We start from the raw sequence: 21,727 nt of genomic DNA on the forward strand, positions 1-21,727 counted from the left end.
GGATCAAAGTAGATCCAGAGAGAGAACAGGAGAAGAAAGGTGCCCAGAGATGTCACAACCACTTCCTACTGTCTCAGAGCCAATTCCTACAACCACCACGGAGGAGGCCCCAAAAACAGAGATTATTTTACAGTGACAAGACTCACCTGGAAAGCAGAATAACACCCATGTTCAGAAAAGACATTGTCCCACAGCAATTAAATCTTTAGGTCTGATTGGGACAATTTAAAATTTGCTATGCTGTGGATGTGTGTGTGTGGTCATTGTTTATTTATTGAGATACGGTACAGAATGGGCCATTTCAGCCCTTCAGAACCCTCGAGTTAACCCTTACCTGATCACAGAACAATTTACAATTAACTACCAGCCAGTACATATGGTAGAGTATACTGTGTATACATTTGAGATGCATTCTCTATTCAGTTGGTTTACAGCTAAGCAGGGAGAAATGTGCATTTTACAGTCTTACTTTGAATTATTTTAATGTTTGAAATTACAAAGCATTATAATCTTGTTCTCACATCATTCTACTGGAATGTCTACAGGGACCTGCCCTCCATCAACAGTAAACTGCTGAAACATACAGTTAATCAGCACAAAACTCAAACCTGATAAAATCACTCCCCTGAATATGTTATTGAGCAGTTGGCAAGTTGATGAGCAGAACTGAGCGGGACATACTCAGTTGTCCCGATGGTATTTCAGTGGTGTAGTCAGCTGCCCTGCTGTGAACGTACTGTAAATCCAGATAAAATAATATTGTTGTGCATTTCCCAATGGTTCACTGACTGTGGATTTGTTTAGGGTGGTTCAAGAGCCTCTGGTGTCCCAAAACATTTTACATGGCAGCCTCCTACCCGAGCTTCTCCAAGGGGTCGACCCACACCAGCCCACCCTGTGGTGCTCTCCAATGTAACTGAGGCCTGACACCATCACGGTGTACTTGAGACCCCACAGGCAACTCTGGATGCAGCCGTCAGTTTCAATCGGCACCTGGACATGACATTGCGGTAACGTGGTTGACCTTCCAGGGGCAATGAAGCCTTTGTTACATCCTGATCTTCCCCAACCCATCTGGGTTGTGGGCAAACCACAGCAAAACACTTCCATGAGGGTCCGGAATTCATAACAGGAGCAATGTAGACATTCCAACTGCGTCCTCTATCAACCCTTCCAGTAGGTGGTGCTGCTGAGCGTGACAATGGCATACCCTGTTAGATACCCCGTCCCCCTTCATTCTGTCACTACACACCTTGTTCTATTATAGGGGACATTTTAGAACCTGTTTGCCCCTATCCTCCATTGTACCTTTCTCCCTCCCTTCTCCCATTCTCGTTTCATCCTTCTGAGAAACCATGTTTCAGTGTGTGTGGGATCAAACATTTCACAGTCTTATGCTCTCCTCAGTACTGTGTGATACCAAAGTCTTCAGCCAGTTCATACTCTGTTGATGAGTTAAATCCCACCTGCCCAAAATGGAAATATAAGCACCTGAGAAAACCAACCATTACTTTATCACAAATGCAGTGTGATGGTCTCCTTTTCACGGTCTTCACTTATGCAGAGCTTCCACTGGATTACTTTGATTAGTTTCTGGTTTCCTATTTTCACTTCAATTATATCTTCCAGCATACATCCCATTGTAACAGCTTTTTAATCCATTGTAATTTATTTTCAGTAACTTCAGATCACAAACACAGACTGCCCTCTTCGTAAGTGTTCTATCTTATCATAGAACATCTAAGAAACAACTTCTTCTTCAGAAATAAGACCAACTAATTCAAAAGTTCAAAGTACAAATGCTCTGGCAGAAGTGAGAGAGACTGGTCAAATGCAGACAGACAGCACTGAATACCCACTCACATTCCACCCTCATCCTTGTTGATCTCAATCTTCCTCATGAACTTGGCAATAAATGGAGTCTATCATGGGTTTCTCTGTCATCTCCATGCTTCTTGACCTCCTGGTCATCCACTTTGTTCAAAACCTCACCGAACTGCCTTGCGACAGCTAAGCTCAATTATCCAAACAACATCCCATCAAAGCATAGGTTGCAGGCTCAAACTGTAGCAAAATCATATTTAAAACCATTACAGATGAGAGTAGAATAAGGCCATTTGGTACATCAATTCCACTGCTGATCCATTATTCATCTCAATCCCATTTTCCGGTCTTCTTCCCATAATCTTTCATACCCTAACTAATCAGGAACATATCAACCTCCATCATAAATACACCAAAAGATCTTGCATCCACAGTCACCTGTGGCAATGAATTCCACAGATATCACCACCCTATGATAAAGAAATCCCCCTCATCTCCATTCTAAATGGATGCCTCTCTATTCTATAGGAAATCTCCTCTCCATTCAATCTGGGCCTTTCAACATTCGATAGGTTTCATTGCGATCTCCCCTCATTCTTCTGAATTCCAATGAGTAAAGGTCCAGAGATACCAAACTATTCTCATACAATAACCCTTTCATTCTGGAATCATTCTCATGAACCTCCTTTGAGCCCTCTCCAATATCAGCACATCCTTCATTGCATTTCCCTTCCTCACCACTGACTCAACCTGTAAGTTAACCTTTCAGGAATCCCCAGTGAGGAGCCCCAGTCCCTTTGCACCTTTTTAAATTTTCCCCCTGGTTAGAAAACAGTCTCTGCTTTTATTCCTTCTGAGAAAGTCCATGACCATACACTTCCTCTGCTCCTTTGCCCATTCTCCTCATCTGTCTAAGTCCTACTACAGCTTCCTTGCTTCCTCAACACTACATGCCACTGCACCTATCTTTGAATCACCTGCAAAGTTGCTCACCACTGGTAGCCAACAAAAAAAGGCTCTGTTTATTCCCTTTCTTTGCCTCCTGACAATTAGCCAATATATCTTTCCTGTAATTCCAGAGGCCCTTATCTTGGAAAGCAACTTCATGTGTAGCACCTTGCCAAAATTCTTCAGAAATTCCAAATACACAACATCCACCAATGTTGTCGCTCTTCATTGTTACTTCTTTTATCCTGCTTGATATTTCTTCAAAGAATTCCAACAGAATTGTTGGGCAAAAAAAAATTCTTTAAAGGAAACCCTGCTGACTACAACCCATTTTAACATCTGCCTCCTACTACCCTGAGAATTCATTCTTAATAAAGGACTCTAACATCTCTCATTCATTGAGGTTGGACTAATTGGTATATAACTTCCTTTCACAAACAAGAGAAAAACTGTAGATGCTGGGAATCCAAGCAACACGCAGAAAATGCTGGAGGAACTCAGCAGGTCATGTAGCAGCTGTGGAAAGGATTACATTTTGGGCCAAGACCTTTCAGCTAGACTGGAGAAAAAAAGATGAGGAGTAGATTTAAAAGGGGGAGGAGAGAGAGAAATGTAATGTGATAGATGAAACTGGGAGGGGGAGGAATGAATTAAAGAGCTGAGAAGTTGATTGATCAAAGAGATACAAGGCCAGAGAAGGATGAGTCTGATCGGAAGAAAGTAAAGGGGAGAGGAGCTCCAGAGGGAGGCAATGGGCAGGCAAGGAGTTAAGGAAAAGGTGATGGGGAATGGTGAAGGAGGAGGAATAGGGCATTATCAGAAGTTCAAGAAATCGATGTTCACGCCATGAGGTTGGAGGCGACCCAGATAAAGTTTTGTTCCTCCAACCTGACTGTGGTATCATTGTGACATTAGAGGAGGACATGGATACACATATGGAAATGGGAATGTGAAGTGGAATTAAAATAGGTGGCCACTGGAGATTCCACTTTTTCTGGTGGATGGAACCCAGGTGTTCGGCAATGCTGTCTCCCTACCTATGTAGGGTCTAATCAATATACAGGAGGCCACACCAGGAGCACCAGACACAGCATATGACCCAACAGACTCTTAGTTGAAGCATCATCTTAATGTATTGAGTACAGGAGGTGGGATGTTATGTTGAAGTTGTGTAAGATATTGGTGAGGCCTAATCTGGTGTATTGTTTGTTGACTTGGTCACCCCTCTTCAGGAAAGGCTGTAAACTAGGCTGAAAGAGAACGGAGAAAAACAGGTGTTGCGGGGTCTGGAGGACCTGAGTTATAAGAAAAATTGAATAGGTTAGGACAGAATTCTTTAGAAAGGAGATGATTGAGAGGAGGTTTAATGGAGAAATACAGAATTATGAGGGGTATATATAGGGTAAATGCAAGCAGGTTTCCACCATTAAGGTTGGGTGTGACTACAAACTAGAGATCATGGGTGAAGGGTAAAAAGTGAGAAGATTAAGGGGAACATGAGGGGAACCCTCTTCTCTTAGATGGTTGTGAGAGTGTGGAATGAGCTGCCAGCACAAGTGGTACATGTGAGTTTGATTTCGATGTTTAAGGGAAGTTTGGATTGGTACATGAATGGTAGGGGTATGGAGCGCTATGGTCCAGGAGCAGGTCAATGGGAGTAGGCAGTTTAAATAGTTACAGCATGGACTAGATGGGATGAAGGCCCCGTTCCTGTGCTGTACCTCTTGATGTCTCCATGTACTCAAATCTGCTCAAGAGATGGTTCACAAAAATGTGAGAAAAATCTGCTGAAGAGATGGTTCACAAAACGTAGGTTGGAGAACAATCTCACATTCCTTCCAGTAAAAGGCAAGAACAAAGTCAATCGATTTCCACAGTCATCACCCACTTCGTATTTGAAGTGACTCCTCCATTTCCTGAAGCCATTCACAGGCAAGGTGCACAGGATCCTGGGAAACCACTGTTCCCATGGGAAGGCAGGACCTCCATCTGGGATTGAGTGATATGGGAAACGATGACAACATCAGCTGATGAAGGAGCAAAGATGAAGCCGACGTGTTGGACAGGGGAGGGGCGTGAGGAGACTGAGCACAATGTCCACAGACTCACAGGGAAGGTGAGGGAATGGGAATTCACCCAGGGTCTGGAGGTCAGCAACATTCCCTGGTGGAACAACGCAACGGAATTTTCCCGGTGGAGAGTCCCGTCATGTTTCCTGTTCGTTGGTGATATTACTGTAAACAGGAAGGGCTCTTTTCGTTAACGTGTCCGCCCTTGGTGGAGTCGCTGAATCCGGACGACAGCAAAGGCAGAATGAATGTAGTCTCACTGTAAAATTCTTTATTGGTTCCTGCTTCACTTGATCTCCCTCCCCGAGTTCGCACATTGAGCAGCCGCAAGCCAAAGTGAAAGTACAAGCAGGAAAAGTCTTGGATCCCCGCGGGCTAAAGCGCAGTCAGCACACCAGCACCGATCACTGGGTTTACACAACGACAAACATGGGAAGCGGTGAGTTTATATCTTCAATCCGTTACTGAGTCCACTCTACCCCTAATTCCTGAGATAAAAAACAAAGAAATTAATTCTTTCACATTGCATTTCAGATTTTTCAAAGGAGGACTGTTTTCACTTCCCAATCATAGACGAGCGGTAGGTGCCCTTAATCAGGCTGACATGTAGATGTGATGATTTTGTTAACCGGTTTCACCCAGACGGCTGATGTTCTGTCTCTCTGGTCTTTGTCAGGAATCTGAGCACGTTGAGGAACTACTTGTGTAAGAACAACCCTCCTGAGGGCTGTGGAAGCTGTATAAACATCCTGCTGTTCGGCTTGGTGGGGGCTGGGAAATCATCGATCATCAATACATTCCTCTCCGCTCTGGATCCACAAGGAACGACCGTAACCTGTGTCCCGACAGGAAACAATCCCGGGTCTCTCACACCAGAGGTACACACACTGTTGTCGGTTTAATATCAACGCACAGGCGGTATATGTTGCTCGATTCACTGTGAATTCAGCGTCCTTTGTGCGTCTCCCTGATGTCCACATGGGAGGTCAGCTCGCTCCAATCTATTTGCTGGAAAGCACCACGGGTGGTCCCGAGGCTGGGAAAAGTGTATTTAAACAAAGTCCCTGATATCAGTGAACAATTTGCTGGGGAAGGGAGAGAGGCAAAAGAAATGTTCAGCCAATAAGCCAATAAGGTCAGTGGTTGGGAAAATGTTAGACTCCATTGATTAGGATAAGATTTCTATACACTTGGAGGCACATGACCAAATAGGACAAAGTCAGCATGGTTTCCTGAAGGGGTAATTTTATCTGAAAAGTCTGTTGGAATTCTTTGAGGAAATAACAGGCAGGAAAGACAAAGCAGAGACAGTGGATGTTGTTTACTTGGATTGTCAGAAGGCCTTTGACGAGGAGCCACACATGAAACTGTTGAAGAAGTTAAGAGCCCATGGTATTACAGGAGAGTTACTAGCACAGATAGAAGATTAGCTGACTGGCAGGAGGCAAAGAGTAGGAATAGACAGGGCTTTCCCTGGCTGTCTATGGGAACCCCTTTCAGAGCCTGGGCTGCAGCTCATCGGGTTTCAATGATTTATCTTCATTCAAACCTTTCCACGTCCCATCACCTTCTCCTTACTAACAGCAGCTACACTCACTCCTAGTCCCTGACTCTCTGTCATACAGCTGGTGACTTCCACAGTAAAAACTGACACAGAATAATTATTGAGTTCATCAACCATTTCTGTGTCCCCCATTACTACCTCTCCTGCACTATTTTCCAGCAGTCTGATATCCACCCTTGCCTCTCTTTGGCTCTATATATCTGAAAAGTCTGTTGGTATAATTTTAATATTCTTGAAGAGCTTATCCTCAAATTTCATCTGTTCTCTCTTTACAGCTTTTTCAGTTGCCATCTATTGGTTTTGAAATATTCCCAATCCTCTAACTTCGTACTAGTTTTTGGTATATTATATGTTCTCTCTCTGGATTTTCTGCTTTTGATTTTCCTTGTCAGTCATGCAGTCATGGTTACCTTATTACACCGCCCCCCCCCCCCAGCTTGAGAATGCTTCTTCCACTATGGGATGAATCTATCCTGCATCTTATAAATTGCTCCCAGAAACTCGATCTTTTGCTGTTCTGCGGTCATCCCAGCTCGTGTCTCCTTCCAAACAACTTCAGCCAGCTCCCCTCTCATCCCTCTGTAAAGTCCCTTTAATCCACTATAGTATTGATACATATGTTTTTGTTTCTCCCTCTTAGATTTCAGGGTGAATTCAATTATATTTTGAACCCTGTCTCTAAGGGTTTCTTTACCTTAAACTCCCAAATCAGAACCAGATTATTTAACAACACCTAATCCAGAACAACCTTTTCTCAAAAGGGCGTAACCACAAATCCCTTCTCTTGAGAACATTCCCTGTTCCTTTCTCCATGGATGCTGCCTGATATGCTGAGTATTCTCCACATTCCTGCTTTCTCACCACAAGACTCTCCTTGTTAATTTGGTTTTCTCGGTGAACTGGAATGTTGCCATTTGAAAGGGGAATTGAGAGATTAAAACACAGAATCTCTAACGGCTAACATGAGAGAGCACAGTTTTAAGCTGCTTGGAGGTTGGTACAGAGGAGATGTCAGGGGTAAGTTTTTTAAGCAGAGAGTGGTGAGTACGTAGAATTGGGCTGTCAGCAGTGGTGGTGGAGTTGGAAATGATAGGGTCTTTTAAGAGACTTCATGGATGGCTACATGGAGCTTAGTAAAATAGGAGGCTATGGATAAAGCCTAGGTTGTTCTAAGGTACAGATGTGTTTGGCACAGCTTTGTGGGCTGAAGGGCCTGTATTGTACTATGGGTTTTCTGTTTCTAGAAATTTAGGTTAACTTTGCTGCAGTCAGAGGTCTCTGGGTCTGTATACCAAGGATTCACCTGCCCTCTTAGGGGAATGTAATCAGTCCCAGGGCAGCAAGGGAAGCAGAGTTTCCTTGTGTCATGAGAGGTCATGTGACCAGGAGAAGATCAGCGAGATCACCGACAGACTGGGATGTCCTGTCACTGAGGGAAGAGCAAGGAGTTTTCCCGCAGATTGGAATGTCCCATCACTGAGGGGAAAGAAAGTTCTCCTGTGTCCCTGTAAATGTTTTTAGCCATCAGTCAATGACACAAAGGAGATCTTCAGTTGATCACCATTCTACTGTTTATGGGATCTTTCTGTGTAAACACTGTCTGCCCTGTGTTCTACATTACATAGAACTTCTCTCTCCATGAAAGATGCCATTTACAAATGTACGTCTTTTTGAAAATTTACAGCTCAGGTGCTACAGAGAAGGGAGTTTAAAGTTTTGGGATTCAACTGGATGGAATGTTCTGGAGAACACTGATCGGACAAAAAAAGTGTTACAGATGATCCTGGAAGGGAGAGTTCCAAGAGAAACAAATGTGAGTTTCCTCCATTACTTCATACTCCTGACTTCCATAACCCATTAAACACTGAACAACCTCCGAGAGAGAAGGGAGAAATTGCTTCAAGAAAAGTTTCTGACAAAGCTGCCATGGTTCTGAAGACTGGCTCCACAATCCAGTCGAGATGAAGCTATAACCGAGGCTGAGAGAAGATAATACTCTGTAAAAGAAGTTTCAATGAAATACCAAAAAGAGTAACACCCAAGAAGATAGTGACAGAGTCTAGTCCTGGAGTTACACACAGGGTCACAGAGACAGAATTTAGTCCTGGTGTATCACAGGGAGACACAGTAACAGAGATTAGTCCCAGAGTAACACACAGGGACACAGTGAAAGAGATTAGTCCTGGAGTAACACATGGGGACACAGTGACAGAGATTAGTCCTGGAGTAACACACGGGAACACAGTGACAGAGATTAGTCCTGGAGTAACACACAGGGACACAGTGACAATGATTAGTCCTGGAGTAACACATGGGGATGGAGTGACAGAGATTAGTCCTGGTGTAACACACGGGGACACAGTGACAGAGATTAGTCCTGAAGTAACACACAGGGACGCTGTGACAGAGATTAGTCCTGGAGTAACACACAGGGACGCTGTGACAGAGATTAGTCCTGGAGTAACACACAGGGAAACTGTGACAGAGATTAGTCCAGGAGTAACACACAGGGACACAGTGACAGAGATTAGTCTTGGAGTAACACAGGGACACAGAGACAGAGATTAGTTCTGGAGTAACACACAAGGATGCAGTGACAGAGTTTAGTCCTGGAGTAACACACGGGGACACACTGACAGAGATTGGTCCTGGAGTAACACACAGGAACACAGTGACAGACATTGGTCAGGGAGTTGCACACTACGCTGTCCTCGGCATCTCACTGCCAGCTGTCCCCACCTCAGCTGTCCTCCACACTTTGTTGGGACACATTGAGCTCTTGTCCATGTGAGGGAGTAGTGAGTAGTGTGCTGATATCCTCCACATGACACAGGTCAAGAGACGGATTAGTGTCGGGGAAATCGATCAATCTCAGCAACACATGACCCCAGCATCCGCTCCACTGCTAGTGAAGGTCACAGGGTCACCTGCCCCTATGATGGTCCGACCCCTTGCTCTTCCTTGTCGCTCATGTTGCCTTCTGTTGGCAGCCATTATGGACCAACCCCTCCACCGTGTGGGGTTTGGTGTTGGAATTCTGTTTGTGGCCACAAGATCATGTTTTACTTCCGAACTGATGTGAGAACAGACACTCAGGAGTCAATGGCCATGGGCCAACAGAAGAAGGGTGTTGAGGCCCAGACTAGATCAGTTCTGCTTACTGACTTGGAGGAGAAGGCTGGGATTAGAAGAGGGATGGGTGGGGGGGGGGGGGGTGTTTGCTCCTGTAGGAACTTGTGACCTTTACTTCCATTATAGAAAAACCAAAAGCAGTCTCCTAAACTGACATCATTATGTCAGACAGTATCTCTTACAGTGAATGATGTTTGTGAATCATGTAGGACAGTTTCTATGATAACAATATGTGCCATCTGTCACCCATTACATTCCCCTACACTCTGTTCCTGGTCTTGTTCTTATCTCTGTTCATTTGTCAAACCCACCATCCCCGGATCAGTCTGGTCAACCATTGCTGTAATCCTTCCTTGGGTCAGGAATCCTGAACTGTGCACAAGGCTCACCAGGACCCGATATAATTGGAGCAGGTCGTCTGTACTACTGTGTGACACAGTGATGGAGCAGTTAGTAGTGCTGCCTCACAGATCCAGTGATTCCAATTCCATCCCAGCCTCCGGAGCTGTCTGTGTGGTGTTTGCATGTTCTTCCTGTGATGATGTGGGTTTCCCCCCTGATGATCCTGGTTTCTGGCTCCCACATCACAGTGACTTGCTGGACATTGGGTCAATCTGCTGCTGTCATTTCCAGTCGGTTGTCAGAATGATGGGGAGTTGATGGGGCAATGAATGAGCTAGCATAGACTAGACTGGCTGATTGGTCTAAGGAAACAAGCATGAACAAAAGCTGCTGAACTCACCATTGACCTTCCTATCACCCAGTAACCTGGATACGAAACAGACAATTGTCTCTCCCACATTACTGATGGAGACTGAACAGCTCACACTCCTCAGGATTAAATTTCCCATCAGTTTACACACTGACCAACCACCTGTATCATCCTGCAGTGTGAAGGACCAAACAGTTTCTGAATCATCTGAAAACTTTGTTATCACGTCCCGATATTTTGGTAAAAGATGTTGAGACGTTAGACAGAGCAAAGGTCTGAGTATTGAGGAGCTCAGAGCAAATTCTGAAACAGCTCATGGGGACAGAGGGGACCCACAATGAAAGGAACTGAAAAGTAACAGTGAACTGGACAGAGCAACATTTCCAGCTGGAGATTGTCAGGGACAGAGAGATCCCATCGATCCCTGAAGCAAGAATGAGGTCAGAGCCCATTTGGTTCTCAGCAGATCAGTGACCGTGACCACTGGACCTTGTCTGATGGGACTGTTCCCTCCAGTCAGTGTTCACCTCAGTGCTGAGTGATTATGATCATCTGTGTTCTTGCTGCTTCCCCAGTAACCAGTTCCTCATTGTCTCACTTAGTTACACAGTTTCAATCCTGACTCGGATGTTTCCAACTATCCTGTTATTCCGGAAAATGTAATTCATGGAGTTGCATTCATATTTAACATTGACATCATAGACAATATCAAGAAGGAAGAAATGAGCCTGTTTAAGGAGGTACAGACAATCGTGGCACAGAAATGTAAGTGCTTTCTTTTGCTCTGTGTAACCATTGTCACAATGATGTGGTAGATTGATAATGATGTCTTGATTACCTTTCGCTTCCAGATATTTACAGGGTTGTGATTGGGACCAAATTTGAACGATTAGGGATAAAAGAGAAAGACCATAAGAGAATTTATGAATACAAGCCACTGCAGCACAAGGTAATGATCTCACCGATGTGTATCTGTAATGTGACCTCCTGACTCCTGTACTCAGTGCCCTGACTGATGAAATAAGTGGGGCAAACACCACCTTCACCGGCCTCTCTATCTGTGTCACCACTTTCAGGGAATCATGATCTTCTACCCTCGGTCTCTCTGTTCTCCAGTCAGTGATGTGTTTTCCATGTTGTGGTGTGGGAAACACAGCAGCCAAACTGTGCACAGCAAGATTCCCCTGATAAACAACCTGGAACTGTTTCTCTACTTATTAATCCCGAATTTGATGCATAACTTGTCATCACCCTGAGGAGTTGATAAGTTCATTAATACCCATGTCCTTCCTCTCTCTCAGTTTATGATGTTGTCAGACTTGACTGGGATGGAGAAGCGTTCCATGTTTGTGGTTTCAAATCAATGGAGAGGTGATCAGATCGAGATGATCAAATGCATCCTTGCTCTGTACATTCTGGAGAATATGATCAGAAACATCAACAAGTTTCTCAAAGTGACGAAGTAATGGCTACACCTGATCTTGTACAGAATTGTTGAACTGATCCTGTTTCAGGAGCACCGTCAATGTTTTAGCCTGATTTAGAAGCTGTTATCTGTAAACCTGCTGTATGAAGGAGACTGAAAGCTGAGATTTTTCAATTATAGAGATAGAAATTTTCAAAACATCACACAAATTCCCTGACTCCAAAATAAAGACAGTTTGAAATCAGGTTTACTGTCATTGATTAATATGACCTGAAATTTATTGTTTTGAAGTAGCAGTGGAATGCAAAGATGTAAAGTTACTATAAATGATACAGTACTACAGCTCAGAAACAGGCCCTTCTGCCCATCTAGTCTGTGCTGAATGGTTATTTGCTGACCCACTTTACCACATTATGAATGGTTAATACAGTTAATATACTGTAGATGACAAACAATAATCGACCCTACACTGATCCCTACAGTACACCACCAGTCACAGGCCTCCTGCCAGGAAAGCGACCATTTAACACAATTGTCTGTCTTCTCCCTCTAACTAATGTTGAATCCAATTTACTACTGAATGCCAAGCAACTGAACCTTCTGGACCAGCCTCCCATGCAGGACTTTATCAAAGGCCTTGCTAAAGTCCATGTGGACTGTTCATGATCACTGCCTTTCCTTGTAACCTCCCTGAAAAACTCTGTAATATTTGTGAGAAATGACTCGCAACACAATAAGCCTTGTTGACAAACCCTAATCAGGCCCTGTCTGTCCAAATACTTAAATATCTTGTTAATTAGAATGGCTTCCAATAACTTATCTTGGCATCAAGCTTATTGGCCTATAATTTCCCATCTTATTGTTAGATTAAATTACAAAAATAGATCAAGTGCAAAATAAAAGCAATAAGGTAGTGTTCATGGACATTCAGAAATCTGATGGCAGAGCAGAAGCTGTTCCTGAAGTTAAATAAGCAGTGCCAAGAGAGAAGCAAAGTAGTGAGGTGATGTCATGGGTCTATTCAATGTCAATATCTGCGGTAAACTATGCATACCTGTCTGGACACACCCCTCTGCTGACTGCTCCTGTGGCTCCTCCCACTGACCCCTGTATAAAGGCAATTGGGGCACTGCTCCTCCCTCAGTCTCCGACATGTAGTGCTCCCTTTTCGCTGCTAATAAAAGCCTATTGTTCTCTTCCAGTCTCCTAGAGTTACTGATGGTGCATCAATATCATTGACGGTCCTTCATGATGGATGCCACCCTCTTGGAGATGTCCTCAGTGGTGGGGAGTGACTGTTGTCCCGGTGACAGAGTGGCTGAATCTCCAGCCCTCTGCAGCGTCTGTGCATCAGAGCCTCCATACTGTAGGGAAAGAGTTACATTTCATTTCTCTGTGAAAGTGTGTAAGACAAAAAGAAGTTAGTCTGGAATGTTTTGGTTAAGTACAAGGGAACCAGTCCACAGCAAGGCTTTGAGAAGTTAGTGTGAATTCCAGCCAACAGCCGTAAGGGTAGAAATGGTGAGAAGCATGTTTGTCTGGGGAAGTATTGAGATGAAGGGTCTTAAAGGATATAAAATGTGGCAAATTCTTTGTGCATGTGGGAAGCATTTCTTGAGCTGGCTTGCAACTAGTGCTGAGAGAGAGAGAAAGAGAGGGAGAAAGGAGAGAGAGAGGTGGGAAGGGGTTAGAGAGGGAGAAGAGTGAGGGTGAGAGTGAGTGTGTGAGAGAGAGGGGGAAGTGAGAGAGGGGGCTGAGTGGGGAGAGAGAGAGACAGATAGAGTGATGAGAGGAGAGTGAGGAGAGAGTGAGAGGCAGAGAGAGAGGGAAAAGAGTGAACACGGCCTTTTCTCCTTGGAGTAACGGAGGATGAGAGGTGACCTGATGGAGGTGTACAAGATGATGAGAGGCATTGATCGTGTGGATACTCAGAGGCTTTTTCCCAGGGCTGAAATGGTTGAAATGAGGACACATGTTTAAGGCGCTGGGGAGTAGGTACAGAGGAGATGTCAGGGGTAAGTTTTTTCCTCAGACAGTGGTGAGTGTGGAATGAACTGCCAGCAATGGTGGTGGAGGCAGATATGATAGGGTCTTTTAAGAGGCTTTCAGATAGGTACATGGAGCTTAGTAAAATAGAATTCTATAGGTAAGCCTAGTATTTCCTAAGGTAAGAACATGTTCGGCACAACTTTGTGGGCCGAAGTGCCTGTATTGTGCTGTAGGGTTTTCTATGCTTCTATTAAATGAACTAGCCAATAATATAAATGTGTATCAGAAGTATTTACAGTTACATAAAGAGTTAAAGGTTGGCAAGAGTGCATATCAATTTGACACTGCTGAGGTCTTAGTGGGGCAAAGAAATTGTGGACAAACTCAATAAGCATTTTGCATAGTGTTCATTGTGCAACACACCAGCAGCATGCCAGAAGTTTGAGAGTGTCAGGGGGCAGAAATGCATGTGGTCACTTACTCACGAGAAGGTACTTGGGAAGATGATAGACCTGAAGGTAGAAAATTCACCTGGACTAACCCAGGGTTCTGAAAGAGGCAGCTGAAGAGACTGTGGAGACATTTGTAGTCACCTTTCAGTAAATACTCAATTCTGGAATAGTTCGAGGACTGGAAAAGTCACTCCACTCTTTAAGAAGGAAGGGAGGTAAAGAAACGAAATGATAGGTCAGTTAACGTGACTTCTAGAACTGTAGAGGCACTGACTGTGAGGAGGAGATACTAGAATGGTATAAACACTGACTATGTGTGAGCGGAGATACTAGACTGGTATAAACACTGACTTTTGGTGAGGATATACTAGAAATATATAATGTTACATACCCCATAACTGGGTGTCTGACCAGCCAAGATAGAAGAATCCATTCGAGTCTGGCAGTACTATTTTCAAACAGTGTTTATTAGTAAAATATTTAAACCAATATCAACAATGGAAATATATAGATAATACACGTTAGCAATACTAAACCTAACAGTGTGGGTATAATAATAATCAATAATAAACAAGCTCTATTGATGTCTAGGGGATAATGAATTGTCATATGTGAATATAAAGTTCAGTTCAGTTCATACGTGCTGAGGTAGTTGTTGGTTCTTGTGTTTTAATCATTGGAGACAGACAGAGAGAGTGAGCAAGCAGTGACAGCTACAGTCAGTCAAACCTTCCTTTACGTTCTTGATCCGTCGATGTGTTGTGGCCATTCAGGTATGACCCCTCTGTCCTTCAGCTAGACCGTTCTTCTGTGGTGGACTCGTCACCCAGGCAAGGGAGGACACACACACAAGCCCCCACCGGCCCTGCTATAAACACTGAATTAAACTGACCTATCCTTTGTTCGGTCTCCGATGCCCCACACCTTCTCGTGGGTTCCAACACTCAAGCAGTGCTCACTAGTGTGTCTCTTGGTGTGACTGAGGGGTGTCTCCCCAGATCTCTCTTTTATCCCTACTCACGGGGTCTCAGGTGTCAATCAGTTTTCAATGGCTTAGTGCATCAAACCAGCCAACTCAGGCTGTCCACTGAGGAATTTTAATGAATAGAATGGGACCAAGTAAACAATCCTTCTCAGAAGCCATAAGTTTTCAGGAGTCAATAGACAATAGAAAATAGGTGCAGAAGTAGACTATTCAGCCCTTCGAGCCTGCACCGCCATTTTGAGATCATGGCTGATCAATTACTATCAATACCCGGTTCCTGCCTTGTCCTCATATCCCTTGATTCCCCTATCCAAAAGATACCTATCTAGCTCCTTCTTGAAAGCATCCAGAGAATTGGCCTCCATTACCTTCCGAGGCAGTGCATTCCAGACCCCCACAACTCTCTGGGAGAAGTTTTTCCCTAACTCTGTCCTAAGTGACCTACCCCTTATTCTCAAACCATGCCCTCTGGTACTGGACTCTCTCAGCATCTGGAACATATTTTCTGTCTCTATCTTAATAATCTTATATGTTTCAATCAGATCCCCTCTCAATCTCCTTAATTCCAGCGTGTACAAGCCCAGTCTCTCTAACCTCTCTGCGTAAGACAGTCCAGACATCCCAGGAATTAACCTCGTGAATCTACACTGCACTTCCTCTACAGCCAGGATGTCCTTCCTTAACCCTGGAGACCAAAACTGTACACAATACTCCAGGTTTCGTCTCAGCAGGGCTCTGTACAAATGCAAGAGGATTTCCTTGCTCTTGTACTCAATTCCCTTTGTAATAAAGGCCAACATTCCATTAGCCTTCTTCACTGCCTGCTGCACTTGCTCATTCACCTTCAGTGACTGATGAACAAGGACTCCGGGATCTCTTTGCATTTCTCCCTTACCCAACTTTATACCGTTCAGATAATAATCTGCCTTCCTGTTTTTACTCCCAAAGTGGATAAATTCACACTTGTTCACATTAAATGCCATCTGCCAAGTATCTGCGCACTCAGCCAGCCTATCCAAGTCACCCTGAATTCTCCTAACATCCTCATCACATGTCACACTGCCACCCAGTTTAGTATCATCAGCAAATTTGCTGATGTTATTTTTTATGCCTTCATCCAAATCGTTAACGTAAATAGTAAACAGCTGTGGTCCCAATACCGAGCCCTGTGGCACCCCACTGGTCACCACCTGCCATTCCAAGAAACACCCATTCATCGCTACCCTTTGTTTTCTATCTGCCAACCAGTTTTCTATCCATGTCAATGCCTTCCCCCCGATGCCCTGAGCTTTGATTTTACCCACCAATCTTCTATGTGGGACCTTATCAAATGACTTCTGAAAATCGAAGTCATAATATGGTGGAACAACAAGTCTCTCTCCCCTCTCTTATCAGTAGCAGATGTTCTGGCATGTTTTTGTTTTCCCTTTGTCTCTCTTTCTCTCTCATGAGCAGCATGGCAACAGTAACAGTTTATGATTCTGTCCGAGGGGGAATATGGGCAACTCTGTACCCTTCTGCCCATCAGAGCTGTTCATCCTTCATATCAATAAACACTAACTGTTTGTGAGGGGGAAATACTAGAACTGAGTAAACACTGGCAGTTTTTTAACAGTTGATACTGGAACTGTCTAAATAGAGATTGTGTGTGAGGAGGAGAGAGTAGAACTGCATAAACACTGACTGTGTAGCGGAGGGGATACTAGAACTGTATAGACTCAAAAATTACATCTGGTAACTCCCTCCCTTCCCCTATCCCACCTTCACTCTGTCTCCTCTTTTAGTTGCCTATCACCTCTCTCATGATTCTGCTTTCTTCTACTACACATAGATCCCTCAGATTCCTTTTTTCAATCTTTTTATTATTATTAATAATATCAGCTTAATAAGATTAATACATAGATAATGGGATTACAAACATACACATTTCAACTGAACATGAAAGAATACATAAGCAATAGTTACAATATAAATGAGTCTTCCCAAATCATGGACGATACAAGTAACATATAAACAAAGAAAACCTAGGTATATCATAATATATTAAAAAAACAGAAAAGAGAAAAAGAAAAAAAATTATGCAAGAAAAACTAATCTAACAATCTAATAACTAATAAGGAAAAAAAACAAAAAAAGAAAAAAAGGGGGAAAATAATTAAATAAAAGGGCTGTTTATAATATCTTTTCTTTTTCCTTTCTAAATCTTTTTATTATTATTAGTAATATGGACAGAATACAAATGATATATTGATAAAGAAATTACAAACATACAAATTCCAGTACACATGAAAAAAACATACACAATAGTTACAATATAAATGAGTTTACCAAGACTTAAGCCATACAATATATGTATGAACATGGTAAGTCTAAATATTTCATAATATATGATATAAAAAAAGAAAGAAAAAAAAATAAAAAATATATATATAATGCAAAACTAGCTAATCTACTAATCTAATAACTAATAACTAATATAGAAGAAAAAAGAAGCAAAAAAAGAGAGAGAAAAAAAAGGGGGCTGTTTATCATATCTCACAAGAATAAATATTCATCAATGCCGTCACTTCCGGTCCTCTCAACATACATAAGCTGAAAGCTGGGAAATCAAATGAACTTGGAACAGGGTCATATTACATCATATGAAAATGTTGAATAAATGGTCACATTAACTTTTCAAATTTAATAGAAGTCTCAAAAACACCACTTCTAATTTTTTCTAAATTTAAACATAACATAGTTTGAGAGAACCAATTAAATACAGTGGGAGGATTAATTTCCTTCCAATTCAACAATATAGATCTTCTAGTCATCAGAGTTAGAAATGCAATCATTCGACGGGCAGAAGAAAATAAATGCAGTGAGTCTAACATTGGTAAACCAACAATTGCAGTAATAGGATGAGGTTGTAAATCAATATTCAAAACCGCAGAAATAATATCAAAAATATCTTTCCAATATTTCTCCAAAAATGAACAAGCCAAAACATATGAGTTAAAGACACAATTTCAGATTGACATCTATCACAAATAGGACTAATATGAGACTAAAAATGAGCTAATTTATCCTTGGACATATGGGCCCTATGTACGACCTTAAATTGTATTAATGAATGTTTGGCACATATCGATGATGTATTAACTAATTGAAGAATTCTATCCCAATTCTCACTAGAAATAATAAGGCTAAGCTCTCCTTCCCAATTCTTTTTTGTCTTATAAAGAGGCTCTGAACGTATCTTCATAATTATATTATAAAGTTTTGAAATAAGCCCTTTCAAATAAACTCTCCAAAATATCTGAAGGCACAAAATTTGAAAACGTAGGGAGTACAGAACTTAAAAAATGTCTAATCTGTAAATATCTAAAAAAATGAAATGTAGGCAAGTTATATTTGTTGGATAATTGCTCAAAAGACATGAAACAATTGTCCAAAAATAAATCAGAAAATCTTAGTAATCCCTTAGTTTTCCAAGCCGAATAAGCTTGATCTATAATGGAAGGGTGGAAAAAACAATTAGATACAATAGGACTATTTAAAACGAATTGAGTCAACCCAAGAAATCTCTGAAACTGAAACCATATACGCAAAGTATGTTTAACTATCGGGTTGTCAATTCGTTTCGGCAATTTAGAAAGAGCAAAAGGGAGAGAAGTCCCTAAAATAGAACCCAGAGCATAAGCTGATACAGATTTAATTTCTAAACTCACCCAATGAGGACCGAAAGATCCAACCCCATCTTTCAACCAACATAACAAATATCTAATGTTAACTGCCCAATAATAAAATCTGAAATTAGGTAATGCTAACCCACCTTCCTTTTTTGTCTTCTGTAAATATATTTTACCTAACCTGGGATTTTTATTCTGCCATATATATGAAGAAATTTTTGAGTCAACATTAGTAAAAAAAAGATTTCGGAATAAAAATTGGTATCGCTTGAAAAATATATAAAAACTTAGGTAAAATAACCATCTTAATAGCATTAATCCTACCTATTAGGGATAAAGATAATGGTGACCACTTAGTAAACAAACCTTTAATCTGATCAATTAAGGGTAAAAAATTAAATCTAAATAAATCTTTATGGTTTTTTGTGATTTTGATCCCTAAATAAATAAAAGAATCATTAACTAATTTGAAAGGTAAATCTCCATAAATTGGGACCCGTTTATTCAAAGGAAACAATTCACTTTTATTAAGGTTTAACTTATACCCAGAAAACTCACTAAATTGAGCCAATAATGATAAAACTGCTGGGATGGATTTCTCCAGGTTAGAAATGAATAGTAATAAATCATCTTCATACAAAGATAACTTATGAATGTCTGTCCCACAATTAATACCCAAAATATCCTGTGATTGTCTGACGGCAATTGCCAAAGGTTCTAAGGCAATGTTAAATAGTAATGGACTAAGAGGACATCCTTGTCTAGTGCCCCGAAATAGGCGAAAAAAGGGAGATCTTTGATTATTGGTAAACACTGAGGCTACTGGAATATGATAAATCAATTTAATCCATGATATAAAGATCGGAATAAAATTAAACTTCTCCAACACATTAAATAAGTAAGGCCATTCAACTCTATCAAATGCTTTCTCCGCATCTAATGAAATCATGCATTCTGAAGTGTCAGGTGAGGGAGTATAAACAATATTCAACAATCTCCCAATGTTAAAAAAAGAATAGCAATTTTTAATAAAACCGGTTTGATCATCTGAAATTGCTAATAAAACCAGTTTGATCTTCTAAGATAATTTTGGGTAATACCTTCTCCAATCTAGATGCCAGTAACTTGGAAAAAATCTTGGAGTCTACATTCAATAAAGATATTGGTCTATAGGAAGCACAGTAGGTAGGCTCTTTATCTTTCTTCAATATTAGAGAAATGGAAGCTCTATAAAAAGATTGTGGCAAATTCCCCAATCTAATGGCTTCCTCAAAAACCTTACATAACCAAGGGGAAATAGTAGCAGAAAAAAATTTTAAAAATTCAACTGTATAACCATCTGGACCAGGTGCTTTCCCAGAATTCATTGAGGAAATAGCCCCTTTAATTTCTACATCCGTAATAGGAGTATCCAATATTAAAAGATCATCAGATGATAATCTTGGAAAATTTAATTTCCCAAGAAAATCAGACATGGTATTAGGATCTTGAGGAAATTCAGATTGATACAGGGAGGTATAGAAGTCTTGAAATGCCTTATTTATCTCATCATGATTAACTGTCAGATTCCCATTCTGCTGACAAATCTTAGTGATTTGACGTTTAACCAAAGCATTCTTCAATTGACTAGCTGACAGTTTACCAGATTTATCACTATGTATATAAAAATCAGATCTGGTTTTCATTAATTGATTTTCAATCGAGGATGTAAGTAATAAACTATGTTCCATTTGAAGTTCAACCCTTTGTTTGTAAAGCTCCTTACTAGGAGCAATCAAATATTTCTTATCAATCTCTTTAATTTTCTCAACCAATAAAATAGTTTCCATCTTAGTACATTTCCTCAAACCAACAGAATAAGAAATAATCTGTCCACGTATATACGCTTTAAAAGTGTCCCAAAGTGTTCCGCAGGAGATACCATCTGTAGAATTAGTTGAAAAGAAGAAGTCGATCTGCTCCTCCATAAATTTTATAAAGTCTGAGTCTTGCAATAAGGTAGAGTCAAATCGCCATTGTCTGGCATTAGAAGCTGTATCCGTAAATGTCATAGAAAGTAATAATGGAGCATGATCAGAGATAGCTATAATATCATAGTTACAACCGATTACCAATGGAATAAAACAAGAGTCTACAAAAAATAATCAATTCTCGAATAAGAGTGATAAACATGTGAGAAAAAAGAAATCTCTTTGTCTTTAGGATGCCAAAATCTCCAAATATCAAAAACTCCATTGTCAGTCAAAAAGGAGTTAATACAAGTGGCCGACTTATTAGGTAAAGTCTGAATAGATAAAGATTTATTCATCAAAGGATTTAAACAACAATTAAAGTCACCACCCATTATTAACTTATATTCATTTAGATTGGGTAAAGAGGTAAATAAGGACTTTAAAAAGTCAGGACAATCCACATTTGGAGCATAAACATTAACCAAAGCAACCTTTTTATTACAAAGCAAACCCATAATTAACAAAAATCTACCATTCGGATCTGAAAAAATATCATGTTGAACAAATGGAATAGAGGAGTCAATAAAAATTGAAATGTCAAAATCTAAAAAAACGAAATTTGTCCTCCTTCCTCACATGAGTTTCTTGTACAAAAATGATATGAGCATTAAGTCTTTGGAATACTTTGAAAATCTTCTTTCGTTTAATTGGATGATTTAAACCATTAGTATTCCAAGACACAAAATTAATGGTCTGAGCCATAATTCTAAAATCAACCCTTTGGTATAGACAGGGTTAACCAACTTATAAACTCATGCACCCAGAAGAGGAACAAAAGTAAAGAGAAGACCATGAAGTGACAACAACACAGACATATTTGAAGTTCAAAAACAGTCCAAATAAAAAAAAACTAACACAAACTGATGCAAAAAAAAAATTAGAAAACAGACCATCCCCCCACCCCCCAAGAAAAAGAGAAAAAGCCAAAATATGACTTAAAAAA

The 21,727-nt window shown here is 41.1% G+C and overlaps 1 protein-coding gene across 1 annotated transcript; it reads left to right on the forward strand.

The window, feature by feature from the left end:
* The first annotated feature begins 4,786 nt into the window (after window positions 1–4,786).
* LOC132393918 (uncharacterized) lies at window positions 4,787–12,871 on the forward strand. The gene is made up of 7 exons (XM_059969362.1): window positions 4,787–5,280; window positions 5,376–5,421; window positions 5,518–5,719; window positions 8,090–8,218; window positions 10,852–11,014; window positions 11,101–11,198; window positions 11,551–12,871. Exons 1-7 carry the CDS (start codon window positions 5,271–5,273, stop codon window positions 11,713–11,715), a joined length of 813 nt encoding a protein of 270 aa, XP_059825345.1. The 5' UTR covers window positions 4,787–5,270; the 3' UTR covers window positions 11,716–12,871.
* The last annotated feature ends 8,856 nt before the right edge of the window (window positions 12,872–21,727 follow it).

The sequence above is a fragment of the Hypanus sabinus genome, chromosome 1 (genome assembly GCF_030144855.1).
Source record: "Hypanus sabinus isolate sHypSab1 chromosome 1, sHypSab1.hap1, whole genome shotgun sequence".
Classification (NCBI taxonomy): domain Eukaryota; kingdom Metazoa; phylum Chordata; class Chondrichthyes; order Myliobatiformes; family Dasyatidae; genus Hypanus; species Hypanus sabinus.

Coding starts and splice junctions, on each gene's coding strand:
- LOC132393918 (XM_059969362.1), top strand. Junction 5,422..5,517: donor TTCCCAATCATAGACGAGCG/GTAGGTGCCCTT, acceptor GGTCTTTGTCAG/GAATCTGAGCACGTTGAGGA. Junction 11,015..11,100: donor GACAATCGTGGCACAGAAAT/GTAAGTGCTTTC, acceptor TTTCGCTTCCAG/ATATTTACAGGGTTGTGATT.